Source organism: Peromyscus californicus, unplaced genomic scaffold (genome assembly GCF_007827085.1).
Source record: "Peromyscus californicus insignis strain IS unplaced genomic scaffold, ASM782708v3 Scaffold_3__1_contigs__length_106647218, whole genome shotgun sequence".
Taxonomy (NCBI): Eukaryota; Metazoa; Chordata; class Mammalia; order Rodentia; family Cricetidae; genus Peromyscus; species Peromyscus californicus.
This window is the reverse complement of record NW_026294551.1, coordinates 41,951,363-41,968,496: the sequence shown is the minus strand read 5'-3', so window position 1 is coordinate 41,968,496 and position 17,134 is coordinate 41,951,363. Positions and strand designations below refer to the sequence as shown.

Here is a 17,134-nt window from a genome sequence, read left to right as displayed (position 1 = left end):
TTAGGAATCTCACCTTTAACAGTGAAAGGACATATCCTAAAACCCTGTGCAACCTCAGTGGCTCCTGATTTTATCTTATCACATTGTAATTCTACCCAAGGTACCTCTGGAGCCATCTTATAATCACATTTATCAAAGAGGATAGAAAAAAATTGCTGGGATAGTGAGGTGTCTGAGGGGGTAAGGATACTTGCCACCGTTCCTGATGACCTGAGTTCGATGCCTGGAAGAGAGGGCTGACTCCTGCTAGTTGTTCCCTGGCCACCACCTAGATGCCATGGCACATGTGTGCCAACAGCCAACACACTCACGTGAAAGCTCGTGTGCACGCGCGCGCGCCGTGTTGTGTATCTGCCTTCATTTCTGTCCACCTTATTTTTTCCTTAATTTAAAATTTTTATAGTGTGGCTGTTTTGCCTACACGAATGAATGTATGTGCACTACATGTGTGCCTGATGCCTAAGGAGGACACAAAAGGGTGTTGGATCCCCTGAGACTGGAGTTACAGATTGTTATGAGCTACCATCTGGATGCTGGCACTGAACCCTGGTCCTTTGGGAGAGCTACCAGTACTCTTAACCCACCCCCTGTTTACCTTATTTAAAAGACAAGGTCTTTCCCTGAGCCCAGAGCTCCTCAATTTGACTAGACTGGCTGGACAATCAGCTTTAGGGATCCTTCTGTCTTTGCATCCCCAGAAATGAGGTACAGCCACCATCCCTAGCTTTTATCTGGTGCTAGGAATCTAAACTCAGACACTTTTACAGCAGATACTTTATTGACTAAGCAATCTCCCCAGCCCTTTCTATGTTTAACAAACTCCAGCTCTGCTTCATACTGACTTGCCTTTTTTTTTTTTCTGTACTGAAGTCAAGAATCCCATTGACTTGAATTGAGGTTCCTAGAAGATTAAGGCTCCTCCTCACGTTGTGAGGGCTGCAGTGTGGAGTTGTGCCTCTGTCCCTGACACCACTGGTATCCCTTCCCTTACCCCAAAGACTACCATTATTTTACTTTTTATGTGATGAACGCTGTATGCTTTGGATGTTGTTTTAATGAGAGTTCTCTAGAGGGACAGAACCAAGGAGATGAAAAAATACATAGATGCACATATGTATCAGAGTTTATTAAGTCAGCTTTAAAATAGTAACAAGAGCCAAATCATACCCGAGAAGCTGAGAACCCTGTAGTTACATGGTCCTTGAGGCTGAATGCCTCAATACTCAGAGTAGTCCCACAATAGCTGTCTCTCATTGGGTTTGGCAACTGGCAATTGTTCGGTCCACAAGGTGGGGTGCTTCAGTAGTTCCAGTCTGGCACTGGAAGTCCAGAAGTTTCCTGGGGAGCTGAGAGCTGCTGATCCCTTGTCCATGAGGAAAGTTTGGAAACAGTTCTGCTATTAGTGAAGGAATCATCACCATCATCATCATCATCATCATCACTGCCATTATCATCATCATCATCATCACCATCATCATCATCACCACCACCACCACCATCATCATCATAATCATCATCACCAGCACCATCATCATCATCACCAGCACCATCATCATCATCATCATCATCATCATCATCATCATCACCAGCACCATCATCATCATCATCATCATCATTATCATCATCATCATCATCACCAGCAGCAGCAGCAGCAGGAAGAGGTGGAGGAAGAGTACAAACCAACTCTGAGGCAAGAGGGAAGGCCAAGCGAAAGATGATCTTCCTTCTAATATACCCTTTTTAAAAATTAAAAAATATATTTGTTTAGATTTATTCCATTTTATACATACACCTGTCTTTGCCTGCACATATATATGTGCACCATATGCATGCCTAGTTCCAGAAGGGGTCAGAAGTCAGCATCAGATCCCCTGTAACTGGAGTTGTGGATGTCTGTGAGCCACCACGTGGGTGATGGGAATTGAACCCAGGTCCTCTGGAAGAGCAGCCAATGATTTTCACTGCTTAGCGTATCTTCAGTTCCCTAATGTATGCTCCCCGACTTTTTTAAATCTAGGCTGCTACCAGAAGGTGCCACCCACAGTCAGGATGAGTCTTCCCATATCAATCAAAGCAATCAGGACAATTCTTCAGTTGGGGCTACCTCCCTACTCAGATGATTCTAATTTGTGGCAAGTTGACATTAAAACCAACCATGATAGATAAGAAATGTTCCTCCAAAGCTCAGGGTGGGTCCCCAGTACAGCAGTGTTCAGAGGTGAGGCTTTTGGGAGTATATTGGATCATGAGGATATGAAAGCTTTAGGATGTGGAGCCTAGTTAAAGAAGTAGGTCACTGGGGGCATGTCCTTGAGGAGTATTGTGTCCCTTGTTCTTTCCTCTTTCTCTGTCCCTTCCTGCCCTATTCATTCTCTTTCTGCTTCCTAGGCCCTACCCAGCACTTGAGGTCAAGGGACAAAGTTGGAGGGGATGGTCAGAATCCTGCCCACTTCCTAATGTGACTCTTTATACTTTCCTGATGATTCTATGGGCACTGATGTCCTTTCCATAGGTCCCATTTCCATGAGGGACACTGTACTAGACCCTGTTACTTGCAAGGGAGGATACTGAATGCCAGACACAGTCTTCTCTGATGGTTCTAGAGACACTTCAGGGGTGTTGAAATGGCACAAGTTCTAGAACAATGGGAGACAGTGGGCTGGGAAAGGTATGTACTATCTAGAACCCCCTTGTCTGCCTGATGGATGGGTAGCATGTGGTTTGTTGGAGTGGGTTCATATCATCAGCTCTGGGCGGCTGCTTATATGTTTGTGTATATATATATGTGTGTATATATATTATGCTTATATATTAATAAATGCTTCAAGACTACTACATCTCTTGTGTGGCCATAAGATTTCAGAGCTGGCCACAAGAATCATATAGTTTAACTGCATCATCTAACCAAGACAAACAGAAACAGTTCATCTCGGAGAATCTCTAGGAAATGAAGACGCTGGCCCAGTGTTCCCTTCTGATACTTGCGGCTGGGCCGTGAACTTTCCCCACACAGTCACAGTGCTCCAAAGGTCTTTATGAAAGCACTTCAGAGGGTGCTAAAACCACTCCCCAGCCTTCTCTTCCAGAGAAGACACCCTGAATTGGAAGCAAAGCTCTTGCCCCTCCTCTTCCCAGTGTTACGGATCAAACTCAGGGCCTTGTGCACGTTGGGTTCACTCTACCATTAGGCTGTGCCTGTGAAAGCTGGGTGTTGACATGGGGTGTCTTCTTGTACCAGTTAGGTTTCTATTGCTGTGAATGCCATGGCCAAAAGCCGATTGAGGAACAAAGTTCACCTTACAGGCTGCAGTCCTTCCTGAAAGGAAGTCAGGGAAGGAACTCAGAGCAGGAACCCGGCGGCAGGAACTGAAGCAGAGACCTCAGAGGAGTGTTGCTTACTGGCTGACTCCTCATGGATTGCTCAATCTGCTTTCTCATACAACTCAGGACCAGTGACACCCCTTCCAGTGGATGGAACCCTCTTATCACATGTAAGAAGTCCTATATTCAATCTCTAGCAGGGCAAAACAAAGCAGAACAGGAGCACAAGCACACCAAAATAAACAAAAACACCAAGCAAACAAAAAATAAACAACCACACCGGGATCTTGATGAGCCTACAGGCTCTGGTTTGCAGATACTGCATCCTATTGATGGAGACCTAATCTGTATCCTTGTTCCTTGTCATCGTAGGTCCTTGTAAGTGGGCTTATCTTAGACCTGGACACTCCACCCACGCTTCACTTGGCCCACTCAGGCTCTGCCTTTTCCTCAGGACAGACCAGGAATGTGACCATCTGGAGCCCATTCATTTCCCCTTGTAAAACATGGTCTTGATACTCTAGAGCAGTGATTCTCGACCTTCCTGATGCTGCCACCCTTAAAACAGTTCCTCATGTTGTGGTGACACCCAACATAAAATTATTTTCATGGCTACTTCATAACTGTAATTTTGCTATTGTTATGAATCGTAATGTAAATATTTGTGTTTTCCGACCTCTGTGAAAGGTCTACCCGAAAGAGGTTGCTATCCATAGGTTGAGGAATGCTGCTCTAGACTTTGGGATCCCTACCCAAATAGCCCTCAGTCTGCTTCCTAGGCCTGTGGGGACCTCTGAGATCCTAAACTGCTGCCATCAGCTGTCATCCTTAGGCCTAAAGGGCAGCCTACTGGTGACTGTTAGCGGCCTGGACTGTGTCCTGACTGATGAGGTGTGACCTCTTTGCAGTCCGATATGTAGGATGGGATCATGGCCACGACTGTCTGCCAGTATCCTGGCTAGAACAGTGATTAGCAAGAGTCTTATGTCAGGCTGCTGATTCACTGTTAGCCCTGGGCCAGACTCTCCCCTAGAAAATGCATGCTGTGTGTCATTGACCCTGACACCAATTCCCAGGATCTTTACAGAGGAGGGCACCGAGGCACAGAGAAGGGAGGTCGAATTGCCCACCACGGCTAGTGAGGCGCTGCAATCAATCTGCAGACAGCAGGCTGGGGCAGCGACCCAGCACTGTAGGAACTATGGGAACTCCTACCCCCCATCCCTGGATGGCCAGCTGGAGCACAGTGGGTGTGGGCGCGTGGCCCTCGCGCTACCCTCCCGCCCTGGTCTCCGTGGGTGCACGTGGAGGGGTTCTCAGGTCGCCAGTGACTGTCTCCCAGCTGCCCCGGCCTCCCCGACGCCAATCTCCGGGCGGCCAGGGGCCTGGCGGGGACGGCGGCGCCTGGCAGCGGGGGATTTGGGTGCGCTGGCTGGGCCGCCCCGCCGGGGGTGGATCTGGGTCGTCGGCCCGCCCGCGCTCCCGGCATGCCCCGCTGCTGGCGGCTGCGGGCAGCACTCGGACTTGGCCTTGGGGGACCGCGGGGAGCTGTCGCGCTCCGGAGCCCCAGCTGAGGTGGGTGAGCACGCGAGCAGGGAGGTGTGGGGAGGGTGCTCCCTGCGGGCTGCCGGGAGCCTGCTTTGTTCCGCCCGGCAGCGGATGCGGGGCAGCGCACAAGTTGGGGATCAAACTTGAGCGCGCGCTCTGAGCGGTGGCAGCCTTCCCTAGTGGTGGCTGGCAGGGCCAAGGCAGAGAGAGGGGGTCATGGAGTTGAGTCCTGATGGGTTTAGAATTAAATGGAGGGGGAGGAAGAGAGAGAGAGATGGAGGGAGAGAGATGGAGAGAGAGAGAGAGAGAGAGAGAGAGAGAGAGAGAGAGAGAGAGAGAGAGAGAGAGAGAGAGAGAGAGAGAGAGAGAGAGAGAGAGAGAGAGAGAGAGAGAGAGAGAGAGAGAGAAAGAGAGAAAGAGAAAGAGAACATGGAGTTGAGTCCTGATGGGTTTAGAATTAAATGGAGTGGGAGGAAGATAGAGAGATGGAGAGGGAGATGGAGAGAGAGAGAGAGAGAGAGAGAGAGAGAGAGAGAGAGAGAAAGTCACCGAGATAACAGAGAACACACAAAGGAAGAAATGCACACAAAGGAACGCCCACACAAGAGGGATCATGAAGGAAGGCTGAGAGAAAGTTCAAGAGAGCACAGACGCTCAGCTCAGAGAAGAAACTGCTGGAGGAGAGAGAAGGAAGGCAGGGGGAGGCTTGGAGGAATGGGAGCATGGGAGAGAGGTTGTGGGAAGCCTGGATAAGGGGATACTGGAGGGAAAAGTCTAGAAAGGAAGACATGAATACGGGCGGAAGAAAGAAAAGGGTTAACATGGATAGACAAGGAAGGACAGTATAGAGTGTGTCTAGACCCTTGTACCTCTCTCCCTGGTTTTCCGACAGAGGTATAAGATGAAAAAAAAAATCCTCCTGAGAGAGCAGCCTTGGAGACCTCTGAGGGGACTTCCTTGGCAATTTAAGCTAGTAAAAATCTATCTAACCCATCCTGTCTACTTGGCACTCTTGCCCACCCCTCAAAATCCAGCTCAAGCATCCCCAGGTCTGTGAAGGAGGCTTTTCTAGAAAGTATCATGCAAATGTAGTATCTTAACTATCCAAGTCTGCACATAGCCCATTAGCATAGAGCAGAATCCTTCTTTCCTACCAGTTCATTAACATGGGGAAGGGGGGGGGGGCTCTGTTTCTTCTCATCTTTAGTCTTCAAAATTCAGTGTTGCATGTAGATGATCAATATATGCTCCCCAGGTGACCATCAAGAGAGTTTGAGTCCCTGGAGACATGGCACATGGAAGTGATGGACCATCCTGGGGTCATAGAGACAGCTAAGGCAGAGCAATCTTTTTTGTAGGTGAATAGACTAAACCCAGGGAGGGGAGGAGACTGCTCAAAGGGATGCAGATGGGCATTTCCCCAAGGTGCCCTGGCTTGAGTTTAACATACACTGATAGGCCACATCATATTTCAGTAAGTAATGGCTCACACGTAGGAGGGTGGTCCTATAGAATTGCATCATGTAAAGACACCATAACTGGTCTTAGTTTGTGTAAGTTTGATCTGGGCATTTGACAATGACCACAACACCTGGCAATACATTTCTCAGAACAGAAGCATGTTGTTAAGCCGTACCTGACTGTTGGTGTGAAAGAGCCTCCCAGATGGTGATAGGCAAGGAATGCTCCACTCTGCTTCTAAGTGTCCAGCACTGAAAGGGGCAGTCAGAACCCACTGTAGAGTTTTCATTCTTCCTTAGAAAGGAAAGGGAAGGTGACTGTTGATTTCAGTGTAGGCAGGTGACTGTCTGCTGGTCAGCTATGTAGACTCGGACAAATTCCTTTACCTCCTGGAACCTCAGTTTCTTCATCATCAAGTAGAGGTGCCAGCACCTGCCTCATACGGCTGTTGAGAGACAAATTAACACACACACACACACACACACACACACACACACACACACACACACACACACATGTCTGATCTGGAGGGGCTCTGCACTAAGTACAACCCCACCTTCTGTTTCCATCGTAGTAGTCCTTCACTCACGGGTTCTGTGACGTGAAATCATCCATGCCGGTACAAATGTGTCTCAAGCTTCAAAAGTTATCTCGGTCTAACTGGAAAATAATCTCTTATCATAAAGGAGAAGGGAAATTCGGGCATGGCATAAGCTGCACCTTGCTTCAGTCTCTTGGGTTTGCAGGTGACTTGAGGGGGCCTGCCTACCCTTTCCATCCTCCTTCGCCATTTCTAGCAGGGAAGACCCAGCTGCCCCTCCATTCTTTGCCTTGTCTTGACCACATCTGCTTGATGTTCTGGTCTCTCCAGCTTCCACCTGCTCAGAGGATGTGAGTGGATTGTATGTGGGAGCCCCTGGAAGCATGGAGACTGTGGTGATCGTCGCCATAGGTGTGCTGGCCACCATCTTCCTGGCCTCGTTTGCCGCCTTGGTGGTGGTTTGTAGGCAGCGCTACTGTCGGCCTCGAGACCTGCTACAGCGCTATGATTCCAAGTGAGTAGACTGTGATGGGGAGGAGAGCTGAGCACTGACAACAGAAAGCCAGCAGGCCAGAAGCAATTTGGTGCTGAGCCACTTCAGCTCAAACTATTCTGTCTTAAATGGTTCCTGCAGGTCACACTTCCTACACAGACTTCAGAGCTCAAGAACATTCCTTAAGCTGGGCAGTGGTGGCATACACCTTTTAAATTATTTTTTTATTCATCTATCTATTTTATATCCTTGCCATAGCCTCCCCTCCCATTCCCCCCCCCCATTCCCACCCCCAACCCCTTCCTCTTCCGTCCCCATCCAGGAAAGGGCAGGTCTCCCATGAGTATCAATAAAACATGGCATATCAAGTTGCAGTCAGACTAAGCATCTCCAAATGTATTAAGGCTGGGCAAGGAGACCCAGCAAGAGAAGTAGGGTTCCAAAAGTCAGTAAAAGAGTCAGAGACAGACCCTGTTTCCCCTGTTAGGAGTCCCACAAGGGGACCAAGCTACACAACTGTAACATATGCAAAGTGCCTAGGTCAGTCCCATGCAGGCTCCCTGGTTGTCTATTCAGTCTCTGGGAGCCCCTATGAGCCCAGGTTAGTTGATTGTGTGAGCATTCCCATGGTATCCTTGACTCTTCTGGCTCCTACACTCCTTTCTCCTCCTCCGCAGGATTCCCGAACTCTGCCTAATGTTTGGTGGTGGCTCTCTGCATCTGCCTCCATCAGTTGCTGGATGGCACCTCTCTGATGACAATTAGGCCAGGCACTTACCTGCTATTGCTAGGAGTCTAAGCTGGGGTCCTCCCCGTAGACTCCTGGAAGATTCCCTTGGGTGGCACACATCTTTAATCCCAGCACTTGGGAGGCAGAGGCAGGTGGATCTCTGAGTTTGAGGTCAGCTTGGTTTACAGAGTGAGTTCCAGGACAGCCAGGGCTACACAGAGAAACCCTGTCTCAAAATCAAACAAAACAAAAAAACATTCCTTAAGCACACCAACATCCTGAGACACCACTTTTTCTGTTCATTCAGTCACAGAGAAGTCACTGAATGGGTTTGCCCTGACATGAAAGCCCCATCTTTGCGATGCTGGCCACCTCATTTGGCAGGGGGATGAGCCAAATTCCTTTCCAGCCCAAACTCTGGAGACGGAAATCTGATGCCCACACTCAGGAACACACCTAAGCAACAAGTGTTCCGGATCACGCAGTCCCAGCATAGGGGTGCCTGTCTCCTTCATAATGCATGGTCCTGTGCAATTGATTTTGTAAGCAAGGTCAGTTTAGGAATTTTTGAATGGAGAGATCTATAAAGGACATTAGCCACCAACCTTAAGCTTCTGATGTTTCTTGATCTTAACTCGGTCAGTATCTCCACTGAGTGGTTATCAACCTGTGAATACCCATTTAGATGGTCCTGAAGGCTCTGCTTTGCAAGGAATGTTGCTATAGTTCTACAGAACCCTGCTGTGAAGGAGGAGGGAGTTTTATTCAGAGGAGAGGGTGGTTCCCAAGAGTGATTCTGTGTACCAGTTAAGGGACACAGATAGGCTTGGGTGATCACAATGTCAGCCTACAAGCCGCCTCTCTAAATTGTCTATGCCTTTGTCACCATACCAAAATGTGTAAGATAACTCTGTGAAAAGAGAAAAGGTTCTTCCGGTTCATGGATTTAGAGGTTCTGATCCACGATCAGGTAGACTCACTGCATTTAGACATTGGATGGAGCTGCCGGCTGGGAGTTTGCGGAGAGGCAGACTGCTGACCTCATAGTCAGAATGCAGAAAATGAGGAAAAGGAGAAAGCCAATGTCTCACAATTCCCTTTAGGGTCCAGCTTCAAAGACTTCAAGCCTTCGCACTAGGCTTCACTCTTGAAGGACCCACCTCCCAATAGTGCCATCCTGGGGACCAAGCCTTTAACACACAGGCCTTTGGTGGGGCGCGGGGGGGGGGGGGGGGCGGGTATTCGACTTCTAAACTATAGCAGTGGCTGTGATGAAAAGAGTGTCAGCCACAGTCACTTGTCATGACACTCTAACAGTGATCATTCCTTCTAGGCCCATTGTGGACCTCATTGGCGCGATGGAGACCCAGTCTGAGCCCTCCGAGTTAGAGCTGGATGATGTGGTCATCACCAACCCCCACATCGAGGCCATTCTGGAGAATGAAGACTGGATTGAGGATGCCTCGTAAGGCCTCAGGGAACTTTGGCTTTCTAGCCCTTTAGGGTGACAAAGGAACTTTTGGGTTCCTTTACCGGAACACGCCACTGTGTATCCAGAGCTCTTCCCCATCCTCCTTGTGAGGGATGTCAGCGTAGGACACGACAGTGTTTGTTCTTGTCCCATGCCTCTTACTTTGTAGACTTGAGCACCCAGGTAGCTAGATGTGTGGCAGCCATCATTACAAAGTCCCCCAGTGTGGTTGGGTCATGCTTGGACCTGTCCAGGGATTTTGAGTCAGCTCCAGGTGGCCTTTGTTTTCAGTGTCCCACAGAGGACTGCACTTTGAGAAGTGTGTACCACTTCCTTTCATGTGCATGTGCGTGTGCGTGTCCCATTTAGTTTAACTAGGGTTGCTTACAGGAATTATTTGTAGGAGCATGGCCATCCCAAAGTGGCTATACCACTAACTAAAGAGAATCTCTCTCCTTTTCCTTTACCCAACAACCATTAACTGCCTATGAGCCCTTATGGATGATGGAGCCTCATAAGCTCCTCCCCTGAATGAATGCCTTTTGACTTGGGTTTACTAAAGAGGAACTCACCAGGCTGAATCTAGGGGAAAGGGCATGTTGGATACACAGAGATATAAAACGTTGAACTTGGCAGGTGGGGACAGAGCTGGCTGGAGGAGTGGGTGGATGTGTACACCATAGCATGGGGGTGGGGTGGGGGCTGTGCTTGAGGTGGTGCCTTCTGTGCTCACCTGGTGCTGGGTGGGGTAGCTAGAAGGAGTTGGGCTCCTTAGAGCAGCACTGACACTTTCCTCTTGTCTCCTCAGGGGCCTCATGTCCCACTGCATCGCCATCTTGAAGGTAATACTCTGATTTCCCTGTGAGGCCAAGGGTGGTTGTTGGAGGGCCCCAGGTGTGCATGGAATTGACCTTGCAAGCAGCCCGTGTTAGCCCCGGCTGTCTTTCTACAGTCTGCTTCCATCTCTTCCTATTGGGTCTGTTTTACTTTCACGTTCTAAAACTCTTCTTTAGACTTTCGCTTATCTGGTCCTCTTAACACAGTGGCCTGTGGAAAGGACAGCTTGAGGGTCTCCAGTAATAATTTTACCAACCATGGGAAAGCTGGGTGTCTGAGGCCATGGAGCCGCTGAAGCAAATGAGGCTCTGGCCTCCCTGGGATCCTTTGTTTATTAACACCGAGCTCAGTCCGGAATGCGTTCTGTATCTGGGTTTCAGTTACTAGAAAGTCTTCCCTGGCTTCTTTGGTGACAACAGTCAGACAAATGGGATAATCAAGAGTTAAAAAAACAAAAACCCAAGCTACAGGTTCTTCCACTTGGAGGCAGACTTTGGTCTTTGAAGGCCTGAAACCTTTGGAAAATTACATCCAAATTGCACTTTAGCCATTTTCATAGTTTCAGCATTCATTTCTCAACTCTTGCCTGATATCATCCTTCCTAATAGAATAATAATAACATGCAAATGTTGAACAAAATGCTAATATGGGTTTCTGCACGTCAGTAACCTTATGTCTTTGTCTACTAATTATTCAAGATTTCAAAAGAGACAACTCGGTCTTTTCTCTAGGGTCACTCAGTACAGGATATTAAAAAGTCCTCTATCTGCCTCTTCCTTGGCTACCTCTGTAGGAAATTGTTGCCTCAGAGTCCGGAAACTCCTTGGATGTATAAATATGGCTGCACATACAGATATCATTGTGGACACAGATAGCTAGGTACACTGACTGGAGCAATAAACCATGTTACATTTCCCTTTGCCCAGCCATGATGTGTCCTGGGCCTGTTTTTTTTTTTTTTTTTTTTTTTTTTTCTCCTGTCCATCTCCATCCAAGTTCTCCATCCCACTTCTGGGACTGGGGAACTTGGATTTAAAAAAAGGGCTTCTGAGCTTCATCTTGAGACCCCAGAATGCCTTTGCTCCGTCATCTCCCCGGAGCATGAAGGAGAGTGTGAGTCCTTCCTCCTCAGCGGTTTCCTAGGCTTCTTCCTGCTTTTGTTTTCTAGTAGCAGCAGGTAGTGGGGCTTCTTTGCAGGGATAGAGGCATGCTTGGTTTCCGCATGGGGGAATCACAGAAAGAGGCAGTAAGCCTTGGAGGTGGCCAGCGGCGCTGGCGGAAGAGGAAGAAGCCCACGTGCTGTCATTTTGCCTCTGCCCTGCGGTTTCCGGGGCCCTTTCATTATCACCTGGGCAAACCCACTACTAATACACAACCCTCAAAAACTGCCAGCATAGGAGGTATCATTGTTGCAGAACGTGCCCAAAGAGAACAGTTGCCCTTTGTTCAGCCCCATTTCTGCGGGTGCCCCACTGGAGATATTATCCATTTGGAAGTCTAAACCGTGAGGGGAGGTGAGAGAAAGCACTCCCTACCAGGATGGTGAAGTCAGAGCGCGTGATTTCTCTTAGGTGGATTATTCCGGCTTAGTCCTCATTGAGCTGAAGTTCTGCCCTTGACCTGGGTGCCCCCCGCCCCCGTCCACCCCAACTATCACCCGGGCTGTTGGCTCTTGTCTCTTTTCCACCCCATTTCCTCTCATCATTATGTAGGAGCCAGCTCAGTGGCCGTGCCCAAGGTGGGGCCGGATTTGTCTTTGTCAGGGTGGTAGGACCCTTCGTGTGGCGTGGGGGGTGGGGGCAGGCCACCCCTCATCACCTCTCTCCTCCTTGTTGTATTAGATTTGTCACACTCTGACAGAAAAACTTGTTGCCATGACAATGGGTTCTGGGGCCAAGATGAAGACTTCAGCAAGTGTCAGCGACATCATCGTGGTGGCCAAGCGGATTAGCCCCAGGTGAGTGGTCAGTGGTTGTGAGGTCCCACACTCCATGGGAGGGGGGGCGCGGGGGCGGGGGGGCGCGGGGGGGGGGGGGAGGCTGAGATAGCCAGCAAGGCTAAGCAATGCTCTAACACAGTAGGTCTGGGTTATCAGACTGCCCAGTGTATGCAGAGCAGCTCAATATGGGCATTCCTAAGCTGAGGTGGTCACCTGCCATCCCCGTTACCAGCACAAGCCCTTTAACAGCTCCACGGTAACTGCGCTGACAGTCTGCAGCTCCGCAGTGACCACTCTGGTTCTCACCTGGTCGGCCTCCCTTCCCTTGCTACACTGTGGCAGTCAGCAGGCATGTTTCCTGCCGGCTCCTATGCTACTATCTCCAGTGACTTCCCAGCTACGCCATTAGGTCCAGCCTGTTAGCTATCCTGGGAACTGGTTTGAGGGCTACCTTCCTTTCATGGGGGCTCTCACGTGCTGCTTGGTCCTCAGCCTAGCACTGGGTGGGAGGTGAAGCCACAGGGCATTCAGAACTCCCGAATTCCAGGCTGTCTGCAAAATCCCTTGTGGGAGGTACCCAGCAGAGCCCCAGTCAACAACTACACCCCCTCAGCTGGACTGGATTTTGCAAAGAAAAATAAGGCCCTTTTCTCCGAGCAAAAGGCTGTGCTAAATGTGTGCTGCCACCTAGTGACTGGTATGGGGATTTGCTGTCAAATGACCCGCTCCAGGAAAAGTGTTCTTATCAGTCACCTGACCCCTGTGCCTTGAACGGGCCTCCACTGTGCATTCCTGGTGCCTGGATTAAATCACAAACAACCAGTCATTTCTGTCTGAGTGAGCTGTCTGGTAAAGCTCAGGAGGAGCAGCCTGTAAGATCCTCTGAGAAAAACAAGAGTTGGTGTGCTGGGACTCTGTCTAGGTAGTTCCGTGAGGTGAGACGGTGAGGAGGATGCAAACCAGAATAGCTTCCGGCTTGGGAGATGCCTCATGGGTGTCACTACCTGGTTTGCATCAGCCCCTGCATGAGACACCCCCACCCAGCCGCCAGCTTGTGCCAGGCATTGCGGCCGCGCTCCCACCATTTTTAGGCTGTGCGGTGCTCACATCCTCTGGATCCTTCCTTGTGCTTGTTACCACTTCTGAGACCCATTCACAGGGCCTGGACAGGTTATGAACAGGGTGTTGGAGTGCTGAGATTTCTGAGAGGGGACACAGTTAACAGTGTGCCAAGGTGAGCGTGTGGCATGGCCAGGAAGGTAGAGCTCCCTGCTGAGCACCTGGGACAACCTCCTTCCTGTCTTTTTGCCAGTCAGCTGCCTTCATGGGTTCTCCCTCCCTCCGGTTGATATTTGTCCCCATGTCCTTGTCTTATTTTCTGCATCTGCCATGATGATGATGATTTATTAGTTCAAGGATGCTGAGGACCACCATGCCTTTGCACCAGCTTGTCAGCTCCTCAGGCCTGAGTGAGAACGAGGGCTGTATTTTTCTTAGTGCTTTTAGAAATCAAGCAATACAGCTTTCATTCTTTTATTATTATTATTATTATTATTATTATTATTATTATTATTATTATTATTTTACCAAGGAATCCATGGGAGCAAAATCTTTCATCCCACAAATCAGAGCAGGTAGAAACTTAAAATATTAGTTACAGACTATGCAGCATGGAAAAGACACACAATGGAGTAGTTTGAACCCAAATTAAACTATGACTTTTTTAAAAAAGTGTTCTATGTCACTGTATTAGCATCTTTTAAAAAAATACAAAAGTAAAAAATGCTTATAAAAATTAACCTACTGCAGGAATCGATCATCTGAAAAGGGGAATGCTCCCTAATTTCATCCTTCCCAATTTGGAGATATAGCCACCGTTAAATGGTGAACATTCCTTTAGACCTTCCCTCTCTCGCTGTATAGCTTTGGTTTATTGTTCATATTTATATATGCAGAAGGATACAGCCTGCTCATGCTTGCCAATTACCTTTTAAATGTAGCAGTAATCCTGAGCATCACTCCGTATGTATGACCTCACATATTTTAACCACCGGAATGAAAGCAAACTCGGAGAGCAGAGTATTTTCCAAGCAGAACCCCAAGTCTTTCTGTTAGACTCTGTCTGGGCATGCAGAAGCAGCTAGAGAAAGGACCCCTGAAGGGTGGGTGTGTGATACCAACAGAGAAGTCTAGTGTGAGGATGGGCAGGAAGGAGAGAGAGAAAGGAACAAGAAGGTGAAATACTGACAGTTGTCCCTATTGCCTCCCCTCAGAGTCGATGATGTCGTGAAGTCAATGTACCCTCCACTGGACCCCAAGCTCCTGGATGCACGGTGAGAGGGGAGAGGGGGATCACTCTTCTTTATCACCCCTCAGGGTCGCTATTATCAAGCCTGCCAGGCTGGCTGCCTGGCTTCTTCAAAGAGGATGGTTTTTCAGATTTCCAAGGCCACCCCTGGCTCTGGGTTCACCCCCTTCCACGTCAACACTGAGCCAACCCGTGAGTTGAGCCTGGCAGGTGATAGAGCCCAGACTTCTTCCTGAGCCCCCAAGAGGAGGGAGCAAACCATGTATCATATCAGGCTTGGATGTGCATGCTTAACTGGTTATGCTAACTTGGCCTCCCTGCCCTTCGCTCCCCATTCCTCCTTCTGATCTTTGGACTCAAAACCAGCCACACCTTGCTGGAAGCACCGCCCAGCAGGGCTGTGGCGAGCCCAGCAACAAGAACATGTAACAGGTCAGCCACAGGTGGAACTCACTCCCCATCAGTCATCTCAGGAGCCTCTTCTCTGGACCCTCCTCCACCCCACAGAGTGCGCTCAGCCCTACGCAATGTAAGCCCATTGAATACCTACATGTTGTCTCCATTTGATTTGTGAGACTCCCATGGACGTGTTGTGTGATGGTTACCAGGTGGCTAGTAAGTCATGACGCGCCTGCTTTGGTTACTCTGCCCTATTCCCATCGCCACTCAGCTTTCTCCATGGGCTGGTAATCGATAATGGAGCCCTGAACACACCTGGCACTCTCACCATATAAAAATTATTTCATAGTGAATTTTTCAATTAAAAAAAACCCCACAGAAATAACAACAACAAACAAAACCTTCCTCTTCAATTTGATTTTCAATTACATTTTCTTTATCATTGAGTAAGCCAGCCCTGGGCTTATTGATTTGTGATCAATAAGAGATGTTCACTGAAGAGGGATATATATAGCCCATCTTTAAGTGGGCAGCAGTTGGAGATCTGCTCATCCAATTGACCACATCCAAACTGTTTCATAAAACACCCTGCTGGGAGCTGTTTATGGCTGTGTTGCTGAAAGCCTGTTCCACCATCTTAAATATGTTTACCAGACGCAGCTCTTCAGTTTCCCCTTGGAGCTTTGTCAAGCTCCTCAAAGGCTCCAAGACAGTTAGCCTTGTTTAAGCCAGCCGTCCCCTATGTATTTCAGCGTGGACCCATTGTGTTGCATAACCGCCCACCTTCCAGGAGAGGGTCTCCAGTTTGGGGAACACTAATCTAGAGTGTGCACCCATTTGAGTTTTTATGCAAAGTTCCCCACTGTCTACGGAGCCTGATCTTTTTTCTTTTCTTTTTTTTTCACCCCAGGACAACCGCTCTGCTTCTGTCCGTCAGTCACTTGGTGCTAGTAACCAGGAATGCCTGCCACCTAAGCGGGGGCCTGGACTGGATCGACCAGTCACTGTCTGCTGCTGAGGAGCACCTGGAAGTCCTCCGAGAGGCAGCCCTGGCTTCTGAGCCGGAAAAAAGCCTTCCCAACCCCGAGGGCTTCCTGCAGGAGCAGTCGGCCATTTAATCTGCAAGGCTCCGGTCTCTGCCTCCCCGTGGCTCAGCCGAGCCTTCCACTTCCTGTAGATTTAGTTGTTCTCTGGAGCTCTGGCATCCAGCCCCGGGTGCTGAGGAAAGCCGAGAGCCTCATCCTGGATGCCTCCGCTGCAATGGCAAACAGTGGCTGGAGAGTGGCAGTGTAATACCACAGTTAGGGGGGCTGCCGTGTACCTCTTCAGCAGAACACAGAGAGCTGCAGGGCTTACTGCTAGATTTAGTTCGTTTAATGTTTCCAAGAAAATTGAGTTGCCCTCTAAGAATCAAGAGGCTTCACACTGCATTAGGATTTCTGGCTTCTGAAAATCAAGGTGTGGCAACTCGCATCTGCGCTGTAGAGAACAATCAGAATGAAGCCGGGGATCGATCGCCTCTTTGGGGAATCCTTGAACTCCCCTTGCTGGTTTGTGTTCAGTCCTTGGTCCCTGAAGCATCCGAGCCCCTCACCCCCATGTGTCTTCCCCTTTCCCGTTTGTGTTAGAAGCCGAGGAAGACAAAGTCGATTGTTTCTTTTTAACCACTGTGCCTGCAATTCTACTCTACGACCACTAGGTGAATAGTAAATTTGTTCTGTTTTCCTCAAGCGTGGAGTTACTGAGTCAAATGTATATGTGGGGTAATACGGCAGAATGTGTGAGAACTGAGGATAGAAGGAGGGAGTCTGGGAATCTTGAAGGTGCTGTGCCTGTGTGTACGTGTGTGTGTGTGTGTGCGCGTGCGCGCGCTGCGCGCGAGCACATACTTAAGAAGAGTCAGGCACAAGTGATGACACTACAATAAAAGTGACTTCTCTTCCAGCCGTGACATCTTTGTGCCCCTTTATTTCTGGAATCTGTTTTGCAAATTTGAAAAATGAGAGGCAATTTTTTTTTATTGTTTGTTTTTTTGAAATTGCAGCCTTGAATTTGATCCTCCTGCCTCAGATTCCAGAATACTGGG

At 49.0% G+C, this 17,134-nt stretch overlaps 1 protein-coding gene across 1 annotated transcript; it reads left to right on the top strand.

The window, feature by feature from the left end:
* Positions 1 to 4,763: 4,763 nt before the first annotated feature.
* Tmem98 (transmembrane protein 98) lies at positions 4,764 to 16,778 on the top strand. The gene is made up of 7 exons (XM_052758123.1): positions 4,764 to 4,896; positions 7,202 to 7,385; positions 9,428 to 9,559; positions 10,374 to 10,407; positions 12,244 to 12,359; positions 14,615 to 14,674; positions 15,959 to 16,778. Exons 2-7 carry the CDS (start codon positions 7,255 to 7,257, stop codon positions 16,164 to 16,166), a joined length of 681 nt encoding a protein of 226 aa, XP_052614083.1. The 5' UTR covers positions 4,764 to 4,896; positions 7,202 to 7,254; the 3' UTR covers positions 16,167 to 16,778.
* The last annotated feature ends 356 nt before the right edge of the window (positions 16,779 to 17,134 follow it).